General features: G+C 41.1%; 1 protein-coding gene across 1 annotated transcript; it reads right to left on the bottom strand.

The window, feature by feature from the left end:
• Positions 1-1,142: 1,142 nt before the first annotated feature.
• Positions 1,143-10,702, bottom strand: LOC310963175 (phosphatidate phosphatase LPIN2-like; the record flags this gene model as incomplete). The annotated part of the gene is made up of 20 exons (XM_083935859.1): positions 10,685-10,702; positions 9,155-9,355; positions 7,985-8,080; positions 7,605-7,894; positions 7,408-7,524; positions 7,116-7,242; positions 6,531-6,996; positions 5,736-5,835; positions 5,322-5,494; positions 4,736-4,829; positions 4,544-4,613; positions 4,358-4,441; positions 4,126-4,205; positions 3,344-3,500; positions 3,013-3,161; positions 2,789-2,875; positions 2,534-2,686; positions 1,613-1,727; positions 1,383-1,486; positions 1,143-1,287 (listed from the first exon to the last, which is right to left on the bottom strand). Exons 2-20 carry the CDS (start codon positions 9,344-9,346, stop codon positions 1,143-1,145), a joined length of 2,799 nt encoding a protein of 932 aa, XP_083791985.1. The 5' UTR covers positions 9,347-9,355; positions 10,685-10,702.
• Between the last annotated feature and the right edge of the window lie 10,570 nt (positions 10,703-21,272).

The following is a 21,272-nucleotide window of genomic DNA, read 5'->3' as shown; positions in this document are numbered from 1 at the left end:
ACAGATGTTACTGAGCGTGAAAAGGATAAAAACAAAAAGAGGCATAACATTAATATACTGTCGTTTTCACAATCGCAAAATAAAACAAGACTGGCAAAAACATCTGTAAAGATTAGTTCATCAAAAATAGTTTTTTTATAACTAAATCTTGATTTTTGGAAAAATACCAAATAGCAGCAGTTTCTACAGTTCAGAAAGTTTTCTTTCCCCAAAATTGCTGTAATGCAATCATTAACCAAATCATTTCACGTTTTCCTTTAGAGAACAAAAGTGCAAAATAATTCAGCTTCAGAGATGTAAGAAATGAAATAAGATTAAAGACAGAATAAGGCCTTAAGGATGAAAACATAGCTGCTATAAATATTACCTAGTATTATTTATAATCGCTCTCCAGTCAGAGAGAGAAAGACAGTCAGTACTTTTGTTTTAATACTGAGCCAGTGGCCAGTTTAAGCACTTGCGATGACTAAATAAGGGCTCTGGGAATATCTTCTGATAAGCACTGTAATGAAAAAACTATGCACACGGTAAAAACAATAACTCATACGTCATACTTTTTGGCTTCCGAATGAGCCAAAAAGCTGACGGCGCCTTCAAATACACTTCTTAACTGTGTAGCTCAAGCACAAAGAATACGAGTGCATGAAGGGAATAAGCCCTGAAATCATGAGAAGATATGGAATAAGTTCATATCCCAAACTGTTTCACTAAAGTAGAATGTGTCTTAGATAACATCAAACCATTAAAGCAGCTACAAACGTATCAATATTATACATGCATTACTGCTCTGACTTTCAAGTAATTAAGATCTTGAAGGGATAGCTCAGATTTTTTTTTGAATCATGCTATATGAGGTAATTATCCATAGTCAGTGTGTTAGCTACAGTAGATGACAGTTGGCACGCCTCCAGTTTGGGGAAGCAGGGAGGAGAACACCTAAAAACAGAATCACCTGTGCTATATTTAGAATATTTTATATTATTTTATTATTATTTTCCTTGCCGTCAGACAGCCCTGTTTGAGTTTAGGCGTGGGGAAGTGAAGCCGTTATCTTTGTTCTCGCCAAAGCCACCACTGCCAATACACTGACTATGAATGGACCTCGTGCAGCATCCCAACTATCCCTTTAATGTCAGTTTGAGTTACAGCAGCTCCTCCAAACACACCTCAGCGATGGGCTGTCTCCAGTAACAGAAGGAGCTGAACTCCGGGCAGCTGAAGGTGGCGTTGTGTTGTGAACTTCGTAAAGGAAAAACATGCTCCACCAGCTCGCTCAGCCTCTTGTATCTGTAGAATAAAAAACAGCAGCAATGGGAACAATAAATATTTGTCTGGGAGAAACCACTGAAAGACAATGTCTCCGTTGATAGTTCTGTACTCACGATGTTTTATTGCCTTTGGCTTGCTCGAGGATTAGCTCCCCTTTGGGATTCACTGTGAATATCCGACACACGGGCACGCCCACTTGCTTGTAGGCAAACACATCCTTAAAAAACAAAGTAGAAAACTATTTTCAGAGGAATGGCATTTAACTGAACATAATACATAGTTTCACATGTGTATATGTATGTGATAAACAAGTGAAGCTAAAAACCCCAGTTGTAAAACTCACACTTTCTCTGTTTCCAAAGGCTGCATAGAAGGGGTGTGTGTTTGGGAAAAACAGGTTCTTGATGTCTGTGAGGCATTCGATCTTGAACTTCTCAGGTTTTTTTTCGATGATCTCTCTAACAAGAGAATCACAAAGAAGGGATTAGAGACTTACCCTGTGACCTTTCGCTGCTGCAGCTGGAGTCGCCTGCTTTAAATGAACTTGGACATCTTTCATCATTTATAATCAGTTAAAGAGTCAATGACTTTCCCAAAAGCACAAAATGACCATAAAAACAGCTCACTAAGTATTTTGGTTTTTTGAAAACTGTTCCAAAACAAACAATTAGAGGTCTTTCGCTGCTCAACAGCACTAAAATGGGATTGGTGTTGAAACAAGTGCTGGGTGGCATGGCCAAATGAAATGTATCATGGTATTTGTTAAGAGTCTGGTGGTTTCACAGTAAATCAGTCTTTTTTATTTTCGCATGACAGGGCCTCATTATCAGTTTAAGGTGGCTTTTTCTACTGTCAGGAGCCCATAGAATATACAAACATGCTGTTCAATGTCCAATTTTTAGTGTTACAAATATGTCATAAAATGGTTCAGTAATGCACAAGTATGGCGGTATATGAAAAACTCATATCATACAGGAAATTAAAACCAGTAAACTGCCCAGCACTAGATAGATAGATAGATAACTTTATCCCCGAGGGGAAATTAGGTCATCGTAGCAGCGGTATACTACAATTAGAAATACAAAATATAAAATACAATCAGAGTACAGTATCGCAAATTTAAAACACTACGGTAATTGAAACACATGTTAAAAGGAAAAGCAGAATGTCGATGCTGCTTCATATCCTTGCTCCATAAACATCTATAGCTAAATCTAAATCTAAATAAAGCTTAGAATAAATGCTTAGGTAAGGGACTTCTTACCTGTGGAAGGCAGAGAAGAGGCTGCTGGGGGAGAGCATGAGGGGTCCTTGAGGCAGGAGAGTCCCTCTGTCGTTCACCCAGTGCAGATATCCTCTGGTCATGTCAGCCATGCCGATGGCTCGGGCCGAACAGTACAGGAACTTGTAGCCATTTCTGTAGCGATGAGATATTTATTGAAGGGTTAAAGACTTAACTGGAGCCACTTTGCCGTTTCTGACGTTTTTAATCGTGACTGATCAGTAATCTGGATCTTACTCGTGCACTGAGTTGTAAAGCTTAGCGATGCCTTGGTGAGTCCAGTCTTTCCCGAGCTGAGGCAGAATCTGACCGAACACATCTGATCTGTGGGAAGGAAATTAGGAGAGTAAATATTTTAGATCTCTGCGAAAAGCCTGAGAACCGGACTGTGTCATTTATTTGTTACCTTTGAATAAACACAATATAATTATGAGGAGGTGGATATTTAGACCCTGTCGTACTTGGTTATTGTGCCATCGATGTCAGAGATTATGACCTTGTCGTCCCAGTTCCACAGGTAGATGGTGCCCACACAGCGACATGTCCCCTGGTACTGAGTGGTTATGCTGAAGGTGACATCATTTGGCCCCTCTCGGAGCTTCAGGCTGGCCTGTAAGAGACAGAAAATGAGTGGAGTTTAAGAAGAGTACCCATCCAATTGGCGTTACTTTCCTATCACGATGTCAAACCCACGATGGACAGTTAAAAACTGATACAGAAACAAAGTCGATATTTCTGGTCTGCTGCGTTTGCCTAATTTTAGCCGCACTTCCAGTGTCGGTGATCACTCACTATCTGGTCAGACGACAGACGGAGGGACTTCTTGTAGGAGTGACAAGGTGCCGGTGCCGACCCTTCTGTCTGCACGTGCTCAGTAGGTGTCAGAGCGACTGCCACAGCGTTCAGCTCTTTGGTCTCATCGTCGCTGGACCACTCTGCTGCTTTCTGTCTGCAGGAGAGAACACAGTCTGAAGAGAGACCAGCAAACAATGCAAATTTAAAAAATAGTGTACTGCTATATGGCGATATGGCCAAAATATAGGTCATTTCAAATCACGATAACAATAAATATTTCACAATATAGCATGTTTTCCGCTAATTCAATAAATAAATAGCTATATGAATAACCACATGGTAAAGCCTATTTTTTGTATATTCCTCATAATGAAGGATCGCCCTGCCTTAAATGTTTGTCAAAATAAGCACAATACCAAGGCAATGCACTGAGCCATGTTTATACTTGAGTGTGGTTTAGGTGATGCAGAATCATTCAGAGTCACAAGAGGGCAGTAGACCTCCTCATCTGCCTGCAACTCTATTTTTATTTGATACTAAATATACAGAATGCTTTTGTTCTGCATGCATCCTTATTACGATAAAAAAACAAACAGAATCTTTCAGCTGACTGGTTCAAAAACATTGACACTTTCTGCTGAAGTCTTAATGCTGAGTTTGTGAGTCATAAAATGACTAACATGCTAATCCAGCCTCTGTGGGACATGTTTACCCAACATGCCTGTGTTGTTGTGTGACTGTAATGTTGTGAGGAAGCCGGAGCTTAGTTGCTGACTCACTGTGTTTCTGGGGCCTGGTGAAGGGCAGGACTCTCTGTGGTCAGAGACTCCTGTCTCTCTAACTGGGTCTCTGATGATAACTGAAGAAAGGAGGAGACGTATTACTATTTTTTACATTGTAATGCAAAGCAGGGATGTAAAGGGTAATGATGCTTATTCCTCATTTGACTAGACCAAGTTGTTAACTCAAACAGTGTGGGATTCCCTCTGACCTCCACTGTCTCCTCAGTACCTGCTTCACGCTGCTCTTCCTCCAGAACCACCAGCGTCCAGACTTTTTTGGCATTTTCTCCTTCACCCAGGCCTCCTCTGTAGCCTGCCATTCAGATGAATAAATAAATAGATATATTTACACATGAATTATAGAAGCCTGTATGGATACAGAGTGCACTATAAACACATTAGACAGAGAGGGTACCTTTGGCAAGTTCTTCTGAAAAGCCTGCATACTAAGTATCAACGGTGCTGCCAGTGTCCAGTTGTAATACCTGGGGGAAAAAGTTGATTTAGCTGTAATGTGCACATCATGTAATTAGATATGGATCATATTAGTTAAACTGTGGTGAGAGTCCAGTAGCAGTGCTGTGAATTAGGGAGCAGGAAAACTCACCTGTTTGCAATTCTAACCACCAAATTGGGATTGTCGATTATTGCTGGATTCTCTGCAAATTCATTGTAGCTGATGATGTGCTCCATGAATTTTTCTGGAATAAATCATCAAAGCCTTATTATAAATGATGGTAATTGCTTACAATATTAATAACAACTTAATCTGCATGCAGGAGCTAAGATGTATGACAGTCAAACTCTGTACTGAATTCTGCTCATGTGATCCTAATAAACAAGGAATCAATGGCTCATTTGTCACAAGTAATGGGATTAGTTAAATACAATATGGTGTGCTCCGAAAGTCAGAAAAACATATGAAAAATAAGCATTAGAGAAAAAAATATTAAAAGGATAAGAATTCAAGATAGAAATGTACGTAGAAAGCATACAGTGTGCAGGGTAGTGCCAATAATACAACAAGCATACAGACAATAAAGCCTTCAAGACAAAACAACTGTTAACATCCTTTCAAATCTACCTTGCATTCTGTATTCTGATTTTAGGAGAACAAAAAACTACTATGCAAGAGGAAACAGGTATTTTTAGTGTTGCTGCAAAAAGTATTTGCTGCTTATATTAGCGAGTACCTTTAGGGATCTCCGAGTTCTCACCAACGCCTCCGCACAGCGACAGCGTGACGTCAGGGAGGTCGCCGGCAGAGTCGGACAGACACTCGGTGCCGCTGTCTGCTGCTGCGCTGCCGACAGACTGGGGAGACTGAGATCCAGAGCGCCTCTCCATCTCCACCTGCTCAGACTCACTGAAAACAAACATCGTTTTATCAGAGTTGTATAAATAGTTGCAGCCTTTTTGATGCATAAACCATCTTCGCTACGTCTGTGATTATGTTGACCTGTATCAAATCATCTCGTAGCTACGGAGCATCAAAGTACCAAAAGTTGAAAATGTTTTTTCACCTGTTGAACATACACTCACACTTAATTTAATACTCCTAAATCAAGTGGCATGACTTCCCTCTGAAAGGATTTCCAGGTTTGTACCTTTTGGGGAAATAGCGGGCAACAACCTCAGGCTCAAGTATATTCAGGTCATCCAGGTAAATGTCTTCAGGGCCTTGATGTTGGCTTCTCTTCCTCACCCCTTTTTCTGAAAGCGGGACAAGAGACACTTTATCAGATATCGCTGACTTCATTTCCTTTTCTTTTTGGCCTCTGCATGCGAATGCAGAGCAGACGACTAGAAACCACATCCTTCCTGTTAACTTTCACATACATTTAAAGTGTATGTAGTCTCACATAATCTGGAGCTTTACTTGACTTTACCACGTTTAAGAATTATTCAATAATTTACTGGTACTTTTAAACATTCATGACAGATAAGCAGGTAGCATTAAAGGCTTCGTTTTGAACTCCCTTAAATCTCAGCTTGTATGACTGTTTGTTGATGGGAGTCTACCTTTTCTCATTCTAGTTTTTTTTTTGTGAGATGTATTGCACTCATTCAGTGACTGTTATGACTTTCTAGTAGAAAAAAGAGGAGCTGGATTCCTTGTATCATTTCCGTATGCTTGCCATAAATATTATATATAGATATTAGGGGGAGGGCATTGCAGCTTTTTTTCCAAAAAAGGGCACAACCAGCTTCAGCCCTCCTCCTAACCCTGATAATTTTCACACAGTCCATAAGAGGATCCTTTTTTGGAGTGAAACCAAACCATCAACTGCTGTATCTACATCAGATTTCCATTTTTATAACCATGCTACAGAAAATACTGTAATTCCCTTCAATTAAGAACACAACACACAGAAACCTCTTCAGAGAGAAGGATGTGTTACCTCTCCTCTTGATGGGGGAGTCGGTGGTTTTAGAGGGGGCTCTTGTATCGGGACAAACTGCAGCCGAGTCTGCAGCCACGTTGCTGTCTACACTAAGAGCAGAGCTGTCCCTGCGGCTCGGTGGCGAAGACGTCCACCTGGTCTTGCGTGCGTTGTTTAGGCTGAGGTGAAAGTTAATGGGAGGTGGCTCAGAGGTAAAACTGCTGGACATTAAATCTGAAAGGTCTGGCTTGTGCTCTTTGAGGTCTGTGTTGCGTGACGAAGCTTCGGGGGGCTGCGGTTGGCAGCTGCAATGATCCATTGTGAGGGTGCGAGGCTCTGGCTTTACAATACTGCAAATGGGATCTGTGGTTCTCTCTTCTTCTCTTTCCTCCATGGCTTCTGTGCTCAAGATAACCCTGAAATGTGTGTTCTCAGAGGGAGTGATGGTCAACATCTTTGGCTCCGATTTGTCCTTTTTGTTGACCTGGATGCATGAAAGAACAGCACATTAGGGAAGCTTCACCAAGTCTCTTAATATGTTCATTTTTTTTTTTTTTTTTACGAATTTAGACCAGATCCTAAAGGTCTAGACCTGGGCCTTACCCTGGTGGATTCTGGAAACTCTCCCCAGGTCCACTGCATGTGGGTCTCGGCCCGGTGCATGTTCTCTGGCGGCTTCACCATCAGCTCAGAGTCACTCTTGGGCGACATGGGCCCCGACATCTCCCTGCTGTAAGCAAACACCACATTCCCACTGAGTCAGCTGTAATGAACTCGTGGGAGTGATTTGTTTTACTCAGCCCTGTCTGTTTTGATAAAGTGAACTGTCTCATTGTTTCTCTATGCTTGTATGAACAGTTTAAATATTTGAGCGGACAGAGTGGAGGGGCCGTACGTAGTGGAAGGGGACCAGTCTCCATCAGAGAAAGGGTAGCTGTCCCATTCGAGGGTGGTGAGGGGGGAATGTTGCCTGTGGTCCATATTGTCTTTCATCACAGAGAGTGAAGACGCCCTGAAGATGGGACGTGATAAAATTAAAAACAGGTTCATGATGAATCACATAGAAATCCAGATTTTTAACTGTATAGTTACCGTCCACTGTGTGTGTTGTGCTCCTCATCTGAACTGAGGTCAAACAGCTCCGGCTCCCCGCCTGCAGGTGTGGTTTGCTCCTCCTTGCGTGGCTCAGCCTTGTGCTTCCTCCTGCGTCTCCTCTTCTTCTTGCCATATGTGTTGGAGCAGGGTTGGAGGTTTCCAGAGTCTTCTGGACTCAGAGGCTGACTGTTCTCTGCCACTGCTCCGCCACATCTGGGCTCTCTGCTCCGGGACAAAGCTTCTTCTGTGGGGATTGGCGAGGTCACCAGGTGGGCTGGGACGATCTCCTGTGTTACGGTCAAATAAATTAACACGACTTATTCCACACTATTTAGGCGTTCCCAGGCCCAGCTCTTAGTTTAGTGTTTAAAACTCACGTTGTTCTGCTCTGTCTCCCGCACAAAAAAAGCCTCTCCGTTGTCTCCCAACTTCATGTGCAGCTCCACAGGTTCCCCGTTAATTTCTATATCAATCTGCATAGAAACAACAGATTTCTGTAAGAATGTGCAAAGCTTTACTGTGTGGTTCACCACAGTCTCCTAGGCTGATCTCAGCAGACAATAGTGAGGTTTGTTTACAGGAGAAAAGCACAACACAGCTTATGGATTAAACTGTGCCACAGATTTACCTGAAGAAAAAAACAACAGCTTGTACAAACGGTGAGCCTGGGTGGAATTAACTTTGGGGTTTTTTTAAAGTTCAATGGGGCGGCCAGTGGCTTGGTGGTTAGAGCAGTCGCCCCATGTAAAGAGGCTGAAGGTCCTTTGAGGCAGCGGCTGAAGGTTCAACTCCGACCTGCGGCCCTTTGCTGCATGTCTCCCCCGCTCTCTCTCAGCCCATTTCCTGTCTGTCCTTTTTAATAAAGGCTTGAAAAACTGCCAAAAAAATAATCTTTAAAGAAAAAAAGGCCAACAACATAAGTAAACATATAGTGTGCGAGTTGTGTGCACAGCGACGACTCCTCACATCTTTGAATTATCAGAAATGTTTAACCAAAATCTACTGCAAGATGCTGACATTTGACGGGAGGCTTCTCCGTCTAAGTCGAGCTTTCGAAATGCTCTTCCGTAAGACCTTTTTCTTGAATGGGATGAAGCTTTACCAGTTGGGAATAAGGGGCTAAATTGAGCTTTAGTCCGTCAATCCCACTTTAGTCCTCGGCTGACAATTAAACCGTGTATATAAATAGAGAGACAGTGCAATCTGCTGTTGTGAGGAGCAGTGAGTGGATTGGATGGACATTTAGAGGGAAGGAGAGGAGCAGAGAGCCACTAGAGAATTATAAAATGTATTGTGCAGCTATCTCCCATCTTACTGCATGTTTTTAAGCGTCATCCAGCGTTTTGATTGCAGGAGGAGTGAGGATTTTTTTTTCCCTACCGTTGCACAATTAATCTTGCATTATTTTTCATCACCAGTTAATCTTACTTAATCAATTCTGGATTTCTACGGACTAAATAAATACCGCAGAAGGAATTAAAATGTTAAAAGACTCAAACTAAGCATCACCAATTTAGTGATTATGGTATCTCTATTTGGGCACTCACTACTTTCTCCCTGGAGCGCAGCACCCCCAGTTTCCCGAAGCGGACATGGAAAGGGGAGCACTGGAACGTCCCATCAGGCTGTCGGACCACGATCACGTCGATGCAGCCCGACAGAGTGGCCTGATTGATCCCCTTGTACAGCTCCTTTACTGTCACCAGCACCTGGCCCGCCAGCTGCCCCACGTAGTTCATGGTGTCCACCTGTCGGCAAAAAATACCCCTCATTAATTACTAACTACATTTCTTACCTTCCAAAACAAGTAAAACACACCTGAATTACTGTCAGAATGAAACCACTACTTTCTTTTTACGTCTTAATAGGTCAGTGTCCCAGTAGTGAGGCTCCTGTTCTTCAGAATAGTCTGCAATGGAAATTCAAGCCAGTCCCTAAACGCAGCGGCTCTGTCCCATTTGCCTCAAAAGAGTCCTGAGTTGATGGAGCCTTAATCAGGCCCTCAACTGCTGCAGACCAGAGCGGACAGACACACTCCCCAATCTAGGTCAATATAACCAGCCCCTTTACACCTACATGTCACTATTTCAGCTTTAGCTTTACTGCTCAGTGCCCCCCCCCCTGTGTTTAATGCACCTGGTGTTGCTTGATCATCCATTTAGGACAATGTCTGTACTGATTATGATAGAACACCATTTTATAGATGCTAATTTGCGTGCGTGCGTGTGTGCGTCTGAACAATGACCCTTCAGCAGTGTTTCAGTATTTAGGACAATGGTTTACACTGACTAAATCAAAGCTGCATACCAGCTGGATGGACTTTGAAACCATTCAGTCTCTAAGACCGGCAGCCAGTGAACTTAATGATGGAGGGAAATAAACCCTGTAAAAAGCCTGTGAATGTTCTCATTTATCCAGGTCATCGTTATCCTCAAAGCAATTTCAGTCAAAAAAAAAAAAAAAACCCAGTCCAGTTGTTTTTTTGTTTTTTTTTACTGAAACTGCTTTGAGGAAAACCCTGTAAACAACCGTCTGTTGAGAATAACTGAAACAAAATAGCTATGATGAATACATGAAACATACCAGGACAAGAAGAGTAAAATCAACGTCGTGATATGCCACGACATGATGACAATCAGTGTGTCACTAAAATCTGCTGACCTTCATGTCATAACAATATCACAATACAAAGTGTGATTGGAGATCACTGAGATCTGTCTGCAGACAAAATAAGACAAACATTTTATTCTGTTTATCAAAGTGTAATATCTGGCTGGTGCAATGTTGCAAATACATTTTTTTAATGGTAATAATTGATTGATTTACAGGACTGTTTCATCAGTGTGATGAATGTATCTTGATATTAAAAAAGCATCTAATTCATTGTATTAGCCTCATTTCATTAATTATTGGCCACCTCCAATAGAAAGGTTGTCTACAGGTCTTTGGACGCATATACTTAGAGATCAAAAATTCTACCAACATTTTAGGTCATAAAATGTTGTGTTTAATATAACAAAGCCACAACTTAATAATCTACATACTCAAACGGAAGTCTAACCAGCACCCCAACTCACCAGAGTCCAAGGGGACTTCAGGTGCCGGCCCTGCTGCTCTACAGATAACCTCCCTGAGGTCTCCATGTCACCTCAACAGGATGTGAGCTGAGCCCTCCTCTCCTCCCCCGTCCTACTCAGCCAACCTGCTCCTGGCCCGTGCCATGCACCACGGCTCTAATGACCTTTCTAACCCCTCTGACTGAGCACAAACTCTTTGTGGGGAGAATTACTCTAAGTCTAACGCTTACATAACTTCTCTTCGCATCGGCACCCTGTCACCGCCAACTTGTGCTCGAAAGGTCTCTACAGGGACCTCAAAGCAGCTTCAGGGAACATTGTAATCTTTTTGTTTGATGGAAACAATGACCAAAGCTGCATTTAGCATGTAAGTGTGCAACCAACCATACTGAGCACATTGAAGCGTGCTTTAGTATGTTAGCATTAGCTTCAGCTGCACCTTGGCTGAGAGGAATTTAGTCATGTGTGTTAAGGTCATGAACTGAACTAGGTTTGACCATTTGATTGAGCTAGATGAGTCACCAAAGTCTTTAGGATTCTGTGGATCAAAGATCACCAACGTCAGTATAGGCTCCATCTTCTGGGGACCTTGAATGTCTGAAGAAAATAGCAATCCATCGAGTAGTTGTTTCGACATGTTAGTCTTGACCAAGAGATCGATATTTCCATCCCACACAGCCATGCTGCTAGCATTACTAAAAAAAAAACATTAGTCATGCAGTCAAAGCAGTTACTGAGGGGTAATAAAACCAACAACACTGAGTGCAAGCGTCCAGTGTTCACCACCAGTTGATAATAGTGTCACACGGTGTTTCTGTTGTGGTTTTCACCTCAGTGAACTGCAGCACATTGTAGAGGGGAAAGTGCTCATTTAATGGACAAAGCAGAAGAGTCCAGATGAGAGTCATCAGCCGTGATAGCAACTCTGAACAGCCAGATCTCTAGTTCAGCTGACTGCACGCCGTCTACACAACACACCAAATTTAGTAAGGGCCTCAGCTCCCACAGCACGTCATATAGACCCCTCTGCTGCAGCACTTCAAGCCTAAAGAAAATACCAATGTAGATGTATGATGATGTTCTGCAGAGTCTGTCACTATGTGTGTTGGTTTGAAATGTGCTGAAATTAGAATTAAATCAGTTTGTTATCTGATTTAAAAAAAATAGTGCTTACATCTAGGGCCATCACAAACTCGCCTGAATAAAACAATCTATACTGAAAGTCCACTTCTTGCTCATAAAACACTCTTCATCATCAAATATGCAGTTAAAAGTTCATTTTGCCAAACATGCATGAGATGTCCTAAAAAGACTGAGAATACTGGAAAGTCTGAACATCTAAAGTTTCCAGTTTCATGATCGGTTAATCTCACAATTATTTTTTGATTAGTTGGTCTAAAGAAAAAAAAGAACCAAGTGCTTGTTTGTCCGCAAAGAGACCAAAACCCAGAGTTACTCAGTTTACTTCTGTGACAGTAAACTGAGAGCCTGGAACCAGTAAAAACTAGAAGGACACTCGTCTTTCACTAGTGGACCTCTGCTCCACCAGGACATGCCCCACAATGTTAATGCAGCGTTAAGTTTCGATCAGTCAGGATTTCATTTTTCTGATTATTCCAACACCACATGAATGCAGCACGAATGCCCTATCTCCCAATGTCAACAAAAGCGCAGAATTATTTGTGCATCCGTCCCATGACTCAAAACCACTCCAAAATTGAATGGGTTCTTCCTCGACCCATCAGGCTTCACCCTTCTACCAGGTTTCATTAAATCCAGGTCTGCCGTTTTACGTAATCCTGCCGACAAACAAACAAGCTTATTATCAGAAAAAACTTGTATATTCTATTATTGTTTAAGTTGATTTTTATCCAAAATCTGTCAATTGACTAATAATGATAATAATTGTTTCAGCTTCAGTTCAGAGACAACTAAGTTGTCCATCTGCTGACGAAGACTGGTCTAAAGCTTCAGAAAAAGGGAGGAAGTTGAGGTAGTTTTGTCAACTTCTGCTTCAAGGTCAAGATGAAAGAAAGAACTTTGGAAGCTGATGGTATCGCACTTTCGTTTTGTGGCTGTGCTTCTCTTGTAATGACAGTTTAAAGCTCTAAAGCTTCATATGAAGACAATCTGGCCGTCTCCATGGATACAGCATAATAAGAATAATATGATAGCTTTGTTTCATGCTACATTACTAAATCTAAATGTCCAGCAGCACTTGTTGATACGATCCACCCAGATCTCATCCACAACACTGCGAGGGGATCTTAGGAGGTGTTAATCCCGTTAACAGGATTAGGACAAATCTAGCTTTCCCTGTCTCGGCACGTTATTCACGCTCACTACGTCCAAGCGTCCAAGGTGATTTTGCATAAGCCATTGTTGTTTTGCCCAGTGTTGTTACTGTTCCTGACAAATCAAACACCACAGGGTTTTGACTTAACTAATTGTATCTTCCATGTTACATTTCCTATTATTTCAGATTTGTCAATTAATCATTTTGTCTGTAATGTCAACGCCTAACAGTCCAAAACCTCAAAGTATTGAATACACAATTACATATACACAGAGAAAAGCAGCAAACCAGAAAATGGCATCTAGTATGTGTGAGATTATACAGTATGTCCATGTTTAAAGGTCTTTCAGCAAGGAAAAGACAGCAGTTAGAAAAGATCAATCTCAGCAAATACTCTCATATCACAATAGTGATATAATACAGTAGCCTGCACTGATACTGTATATCTCATAAATCACTATCCTTATCTCTCTTTGTTTGGAGAGTATGCTGTTTAACTCAATCAAATGATAAATGTGCTGCACGCCATCACACATAATATTGCCCTATAATGTTCATGATATTGGCAAAAATATAGTCCAATCTCTAGTTAAGCAGCTGCAGGCGTTAAAGTCTAATTAAACCCATGAGACGTTTAGGGACACAGCTGGAGGCTTTCATTTGACAAACCGGACATTATGATAAAGACTATCATTTAAATAATACTCATTTAAATATCATTTAAACAGCAACAACAGGTCGTACAGTAGAAAACGTCCGGGTTACCTACAGGAGGAGGCACAAAGTGTCTGCTAGTCCGTGTTTATCGCTTATGTCCGCTGTCACAACACTTCACACGCGACACTCGGTATCAAACAAGACTCCGCACGAGCCGCGAAGTGACTTCTAAAGGCGACCGCGAGGACAGAACTCCACCTGCTGCTGCTGCTGCGTCGTTTTCTGCCGCTCCAGGGGCGTCCGAGTGAATCCTCCTACCTGCTGGGGTTGAGGCTCAGCCGCAGGCGCTCACACACCTCCCGTCGGCTCCTCCACCGGTTTGAGTCCCTGCTGCTGCTGCTGAGACGAAGCCCGACACACGCACGTGACCCTGCAGCGCTTATGCACGTGATGAGAGCGCAGGAGGATGGAGGATGATGATGATGCTGATGAGGTTAATTATTCAGGTTGATTATTACAGATTTGTTCTCCTCACCACCGGTGTACAGAAACTCAGTGGCTACAGTTACGCAAGTAGCCTACTGTAGGGTAAGTGCGTCCAGGTGCCTGCACTTTGACTTTGAGTTATTCAATGTTATGTTACTTTATAAACTTCTGCTCCGCTACATTTCAGAGGGAAATATTGCACTTTTTACTGTAGCGCATTTATTAGATAGAGTGAGTTACTATTTACTTTACTTTACAGATGTAAACTACTAAAAGAAAATATCATCACAAATAACAATAGAGGTATTATTATATAGGTTAAGCCACACGGCGGCATATGAAGCAACTTTTGCCGCCCCCTCAGCGCCCGTACAGACTTTTTGTGGGGCAGGGGCGAAAAGGAAAAAAAAAGGGCACATATAACGCATCCTCGCCACTGAAAAGGGCACTTTAACACATGTTTTGGCTCCTGGAGGGCACTTTAGCACACGTTTTGGATCCTAGAGGGCACCTTAGCACACGTTTTGGCTGCTAGATCTAACTTTAGCACATGTTTAGGTTCTTAGAGGGCACTTTAGCACACATTTTGGCTCCTAGAGGACACTTTAGCACACATTTTGGCTGCTAGATCTAACTTTAGCACATGTTTAGGTTCTTAGAGGGCACTTTAGCACACATTTTGGCTCCTAGAGGACACTTTAGCACACATTTTGGCTCTTAGAGGGAACTTTAGCACACATTTTGGCTCCTAGAGGGAACTTTAGCAACCATTTTGGTTCCTAGAGGGCACTTTAACACATGTTTTGGCTCCTAGAGGGCACACGTTTTGCCCCACACGTTTTTGTTCCTAGAGGACACTTAAGCACACGTTTTGGTTCCTAGATAGCACTTTATCACACATTTTGGCTCGTAGAGGGAACTTTAGCAAACATTTTGGATCCTAGAGGGCACTTTAACACATGTTTTGGCTCCTAGAGGGAACATTAGCACACATTTTGGTTCCTAGAGGACACTTTAACACATGTTTTGGCTCCTAGAGGGAACCTTAGCACACATTTTGGTTCCTAGAGGACACTTTAACACATGTTTTGGCTCCTAGAGGGAACTTTAGCACACGTTTTGGCTCCTAGAGGATACTTTAGCACACGTTTTGGCTGCTAGATCTAACTTTAGCACATGTTTTGGTTCTTAGAAGGCACTTTAGCACACATTTTGGCTCCTAGAGGACACTTTAGCACACATTTTGGCTCTTAGAGGGAACTTTAGCACACATTTTGGCTCCTAGAGGGAACTTTAGCAACCATTTTGGTTCCTAGAGGGCACTTTAACACATGTTTTGGCTCCTAGCGGGCACACGTTTTGCCCCATACGTTTTTGTTCCTAGAGGACACTTAAGCACACGTTTTGGTTCCTAGATAGCACTTTATCACACATTTTGGCTCGTAGAGGGAACTTTAGCAAACATTTTGGATCCTAGAGGGCACTTTAACACATGTTTTGGCTCCTAGAGGGAACCTTAGCACACATTTTGGTTCCTAGAGGACACTTTAACACATGTTTTGGCTACTAGAGGGAACCTTAGCACACATTTTGGTTCCTAGAGGACACTTTAACACATGTTTTGGCTCCTAGAGGGAACTTTAGCACACGTTTTGGCTCCTAGAGGATACTTTAGCACACATATTGGCTCCTAAAGGGCACTTTAACGCTTGTTTTGGTTCCTAGAGAGCACTTTATCACACATTTTGGTTCCCACAGGGCACTTTAACACATGTTTTGGCTCCTAGAGGGCACACGTTTTGCCCCACACGTTTTTGTTCCTAGAGGACACTTAAGCACACGTTTTGGTTCCTAGATAGCACTTTATCACACATTTTGGCTCCTAGAGGGAACTTTAGCACACATTTTGGATCCTAGAGGGCACTTTAACACACGTTTTGGTTCCTAGATAGCACTTTATCACACATTTTGGCTCCTAGAGGACACTTTAGCACACGTATTGGCTCTTAAAGGGCACTTTAACGTGCGTTTTGGCTCCTAGGGGGTACTTTAACGCGCGTTTTGGCTCCTAGAGGGAACTTTAGCACACGTTTCGGCTTCTAAAGAGCACTTTAGCACACATTTTGGTTCCTAGATGGAACTTTAACACACATTTTGCTCCTAGAGGGCACTTTAGCACACGTTTTGGTTCCTAGAGGACACTCTAGCACATGTTTTGGCTCCTAGAGGACCCTTTAGCTCGGGTTTTGGCTTCTAGAGGGCTCTTTAACACGCGCTTTGGTTCCTAGAGGAATCTTCTATTCCAATATAGGTCATTTCATATCTCAATAATGATGATTGGCTATATCACGATGTAGCATGTTCTCTGGAGATTCAATTAATAAACACTGGATGTAATGTGTAACAAATGAAAATACTGAGCATTTTCTAATGTTATTAACAACTGTATTGCAAAATCTGAACTCAAAATATTTCCCATCATATTTTTTATAAATTCGGCTGTCTTGCCTTTTTGTGGATGCTGAACGGTCTGAAAGGTGAGTTTATTATGATTGATTGTTTCCAGATGTTGGTGACCTGCTCCACTTCCTGCACCTTCATATTAAAGTAGAAGGCTTAAAGATCGGCCTGATGCTGCCTACTCCCATCCTTCCTCCCAGACACAGCTCCCTAGTCTTACTGACTGCTAATACTGTTATACTTTTACTTCTTCCACCACAACACATTTTTAACTTCACCTAAATGTGCTGCTCTGATATGTACAGCAGTGGATTCTGTTTCCCCGTTTCCGTTTCATTTTTACATTATACCTTTGATCTAACTTTTGTGTATATATTTTCAAAGTTTCACAATTACTTCCAGTAAAAACCTCAAATGTCAGCTGCTGTCTTTAACCTTGAAGTGGGTTTAGCTTCCAGCCTGTTTCTATCATTTATAGAAAGTTCATTTTATAGTTATCAGTCATGCAAAGATGAATCCATGAAATGAAAGCCTGATTACCACAGATCAGGTAGAGTCATCATAAAGCACAATCAGATTTTTCTATTTAAAACATTATTATTATTATTATTATTATTATTATTATTGAATCATAATTTCACCAGAATATATTTAATCAACTGGTAAGAGTTCATCAAATGGGAATGCAGTTCAACTTACTCATTGTTTTATGCACTGAAATTATGGGCAGCAAATGAATGTGATTTACTTTATTGATCACCGTAAGAAAATTCATTTATCCACACTCTTCATTTGGAGGTCAGAGGTCACAATCAGCGTCAGAGCAGCAGCCCTGTAAGGGATTTTCAGGAAATTTGCTCCAGGGCAGTTCGGTAGGGCGGATATTTGGCACCACAGTTTGGACTGAACTGACCCTGAATCCTCAAATAAAGGGCAGTGTGCCCCCGGCTCAAGGTACGGAAGAACAGAGTGTAGCGTCCACCAGCTCTGGATGGGAAGTACAAAGTTTCAGTTCCCCGTTAAACACCTGCTGAGTCAGACTTTGGATGTTAATGCAGGAACTTCCTCACTTAGTTTTGCATTTAAACACAGGTTTAAACACATTTATTTGAAGCACCTACCAAGTTAGATCTTTTTAATATTTATGTTTTTAATGCTTTTGCTTGCTTTGTCCCAGAAGTGTGTCAATTAGCAGTATTCCATTGATGTTTACTATTATTTGCATTTTCCTATAAGCTAAATACTGACACAAAATCAGCATCAAAGTATTTAAAAAATCAAAAATAACATGCATTTTGAATGAATGTCACAGTGTTGTATGTAATGAACTGTGGCCATGTTCTCTTGGACCTCTACCACTTTTACACTTGTTGATTTTAATTAATTCTGCCCTGTTTCACCCCAAGAATGTCTCATGTTTGCTTTGTCCTCCCCTCCAACTAGTGGGTATGGAGTCATAGGAGTGCCAAAAAAATACAAAAATAAATGTGGAGATATGGAGAAATAAATCAGTAAATAAAACATGTGAAAATAATAAATAAATGTAGAAATATAAAGACAAATAACTAAAATATAAAAAAAGCATTACATTTGTTCATGTTTGCCTGTATTTAGGATTGTTGTATTTATACATATTTAAAAATAAATATATAACATATATCATTTATTGACTTTGCATTTACTTGAAATACTTTCTTGTATATTTTTTACAGTGTTGATTTATTTTTACATCAGTTATTTATTAATTCATATCCCGTAATTTTCTTTGTTTTTTATCCTTTTCCGTAATGCTTTTGCTTTACCCTATACATAACTAAATGAATATAAATGTGAAAAACATGCTTATAATATTTTGTGATACATCTTGATTTCTATTTGTTTATTCCTATTCCTATTTCCACATCTATTTTCTTGTTATTTTACAGATTTATTGTTTCTTACGGCACTCCATATCCATACCATCTTCTGGATTATAAATACTAAAGCGTGTGACTATTTAAACCAATAAACATGCCATCAGATACTTTATTCATGCAAATATGATGGAAAAAGATAAACCCAGTAGGCAAAATGAATAAAATGCAGGCAAACCATAAAAAACTGTGGTCTGTAAAGTGTTAATATGATTGCATCATATAAAAAAAGTAATGTTTCATATAAGATACTTCTTCTGATATTCAGCTTCCATCTCTTATTTCCTTCGCACACGCCCAAACCATCTCAAAATCTTGCCTCTCTTGCTTTGTCTCCAAACCATTTAACCTGAGCTCTTTAAAATACTCCTTCCTAATCCTGTCCATCCACAAGATACATCTCTATTACACAAATGTGGAATATTGTTATCATAAATATTTCATAAGAGCAAATGCAACGTCTACGTTACAATAACTGAAAGCACATCAATCATAGGCTCAAACGCCTTCATCAAACTAAATGCGTGTATATGTGAGTATAATCAATACTTTTCTCCACTAGATTCACTCTGTCTCTTGTTGTGTTTCAGCCCCTGATGCAGGCTCCTCCACTGTGTCTGCAGGCTGTTCGGGGGCTTCTGATTGGTCAGTAGTCAAAGGCTGTTCAGCAACTTCTCCTTTTGCATCTTGTATTTGTTCTGAATCTGAAGCTTTGGGTTTCACTGCAACCTTCTCCTCGTCTTTGTCTTCAACCGTTTCCATGGGAAGAGTCTTACATACAGATTCTGTAAGAGAACGGTCATTAGTGAACATTTCACGTCAATCGTGACAAAATGACGGCGAACTGCAATGTTTCATCACGTATTCCATCACAGCACGCTCACCCTTTCGCTTCTGCGTTTTGGTTCCTGTGACTGCGGTTTTCATCTTTTCCTTTGGGGTGTTTGGGCCAAACACCACATTTCCCTCTGCATCAGTGGAGTATGAAGTCACCCCTAAGTCAGGGGTTCCTTCTATCACTTCCAGCTGAGAGGAGAAGAAACTGGAGTCAAATGTCACATGTATAAAAAGCCCTGCTCTAATCAGAACTGACCATCACAGCAGCCAAAGAATGATGTCCTCTACTTACCCAGGACGCTCAGTGAGGTGACACCTAGCACTGACTGCCAAAGTCTCCACTTGACTACAAACTTTTATCATCTATTCAAATATGTATTCATCTGATATTTTACAACCCATTATTTATACTGCATCATAACCAATATTATTCAATTATTTCTATCTTTAGACAGATAAGGATATTGCTTCTTATCAAAGGTCCAGTGTGTAGGATTCAGGCCGAAATATTGGCAAAAATGAAAAATAATTATAAGAAAAATGTTTGTGTATAATCACCTGAACATAAAAATTGTGTTTTTGTTACCTTACAATGAGCTGTTTATATATGCATACGTACACAAGGTAGTTGTCCCGCCATGTTTCTACAGTAGCCCAGAATGGACGAACCAAACTCTAGATAGGACCATTTGTGCTTCTGCATAATCGAAAGACCTTACTTCTTCTACATGCTGGACACACAGGTGAAGTTTCAATTGTCTGATACACAATAGTTATAGTAATAGAGAATTGTATAGATCCAAGATAACACCGAAAGAAGGGCTGGTATTATTGCTATTACTGGTCTGCCTGCCTACTATTCTGCCATTTCAGAGCCATGGTCGGGGCCGTAGATTCTAATTGTCACAAACCTCAGTCAGATAAAGGATGAATGATTCAGGCAGACAAGACTAACACAACCCTTCTGCCCCGCATTATATCTGCTACTACATGATGGAAGGTGGAATGGCAGGTTAACAAGGGGCATGCATTTTGGTCATTTTACTAACAAGGAGGATGCCTCCTCACCCTCCCTTTATATGATCATTTTACCTTTCTAGTGAGGACAATATCAATATCTTTAATCCATTCTGTTTAAAATAATATCTAAGTCATAGAGGTTCCCCTGATCAGACATACAGTATTCCTTGTCTGTTCAAGGAACAGTTTGACATTTTGAGATACGCTTTCTCATTGAGAATTAGATGAGAAGATCGACTCTCATGTCCATTCAATATGAAGCTACAGCCAGGAGACGGCAGGAGAAGCTTAGCATAGCTTAGTGTAAAGACTGTTAACAGCTAGCGTTGGCTGTTCAAAGATAAATAAACCTGCATATCAGCACCTCTAAAGCTCACTAATTGACACCTTACATATTGTTTGTTTAATCCTGACAAAAACTGCTGGGCTAATTTTTGACCAGTGCACAGTGACTTCAAGCCGTGGAACTTGTGATAAAACGTAGGAAAATGTCTATTTAAAAGCTTTATCTTACAGAATCTTGGCTATATTCTACAGTGTGATAATACCGGTGGCTGCTGTTGACCAGACAAGAAGGGGAAACGGCATTAGTTTTCTCTCAATTACATTCAGGTGAGCTTGATTTTGTCTGCTGCTCTCTTTGTGCTCAAGGTAATTTTTTTTTGTGTGTGTGTGTGTGTGTGTGTGTGTGTGTGTTTTGTGTTTTCCAGAGCATCATCAATCAAGCACACCATGGTTACAGTAGAGAGAGGGGTTGTCTCCATGCTGGTGGTTGATCTTCAGGCAGTCCAAGTCTACAGAAAGTCGTGACTGGGAGTGAAAGAGGGAAAAGTCAACTGAAACAAGAGAGCGAATAGTGAAGGGTGGAGGGTTCAAACCAAAGTGAGACAACTCAAAGAGGAAGAGAGGGAGGAGGAAG

The sequence above is a fragment of the Echiichthys vipera genome (genome assembly GCF_963691815.1).
Source record: "Echiichthys vipera genome assembly, chromosome: 21".
Classification (NCBI taxonomy): Eukaryota; Metazoa; Chordata; class Actinopteri; order Perciformes; family Trachinidae; genus Echiichthys; species Echiichthys vipera.
The sequence above is the reverse complement of the archived record's forward strand: the minus strand, read 5'-3'. Positions and strand labels throughout refer to the sequence as shown.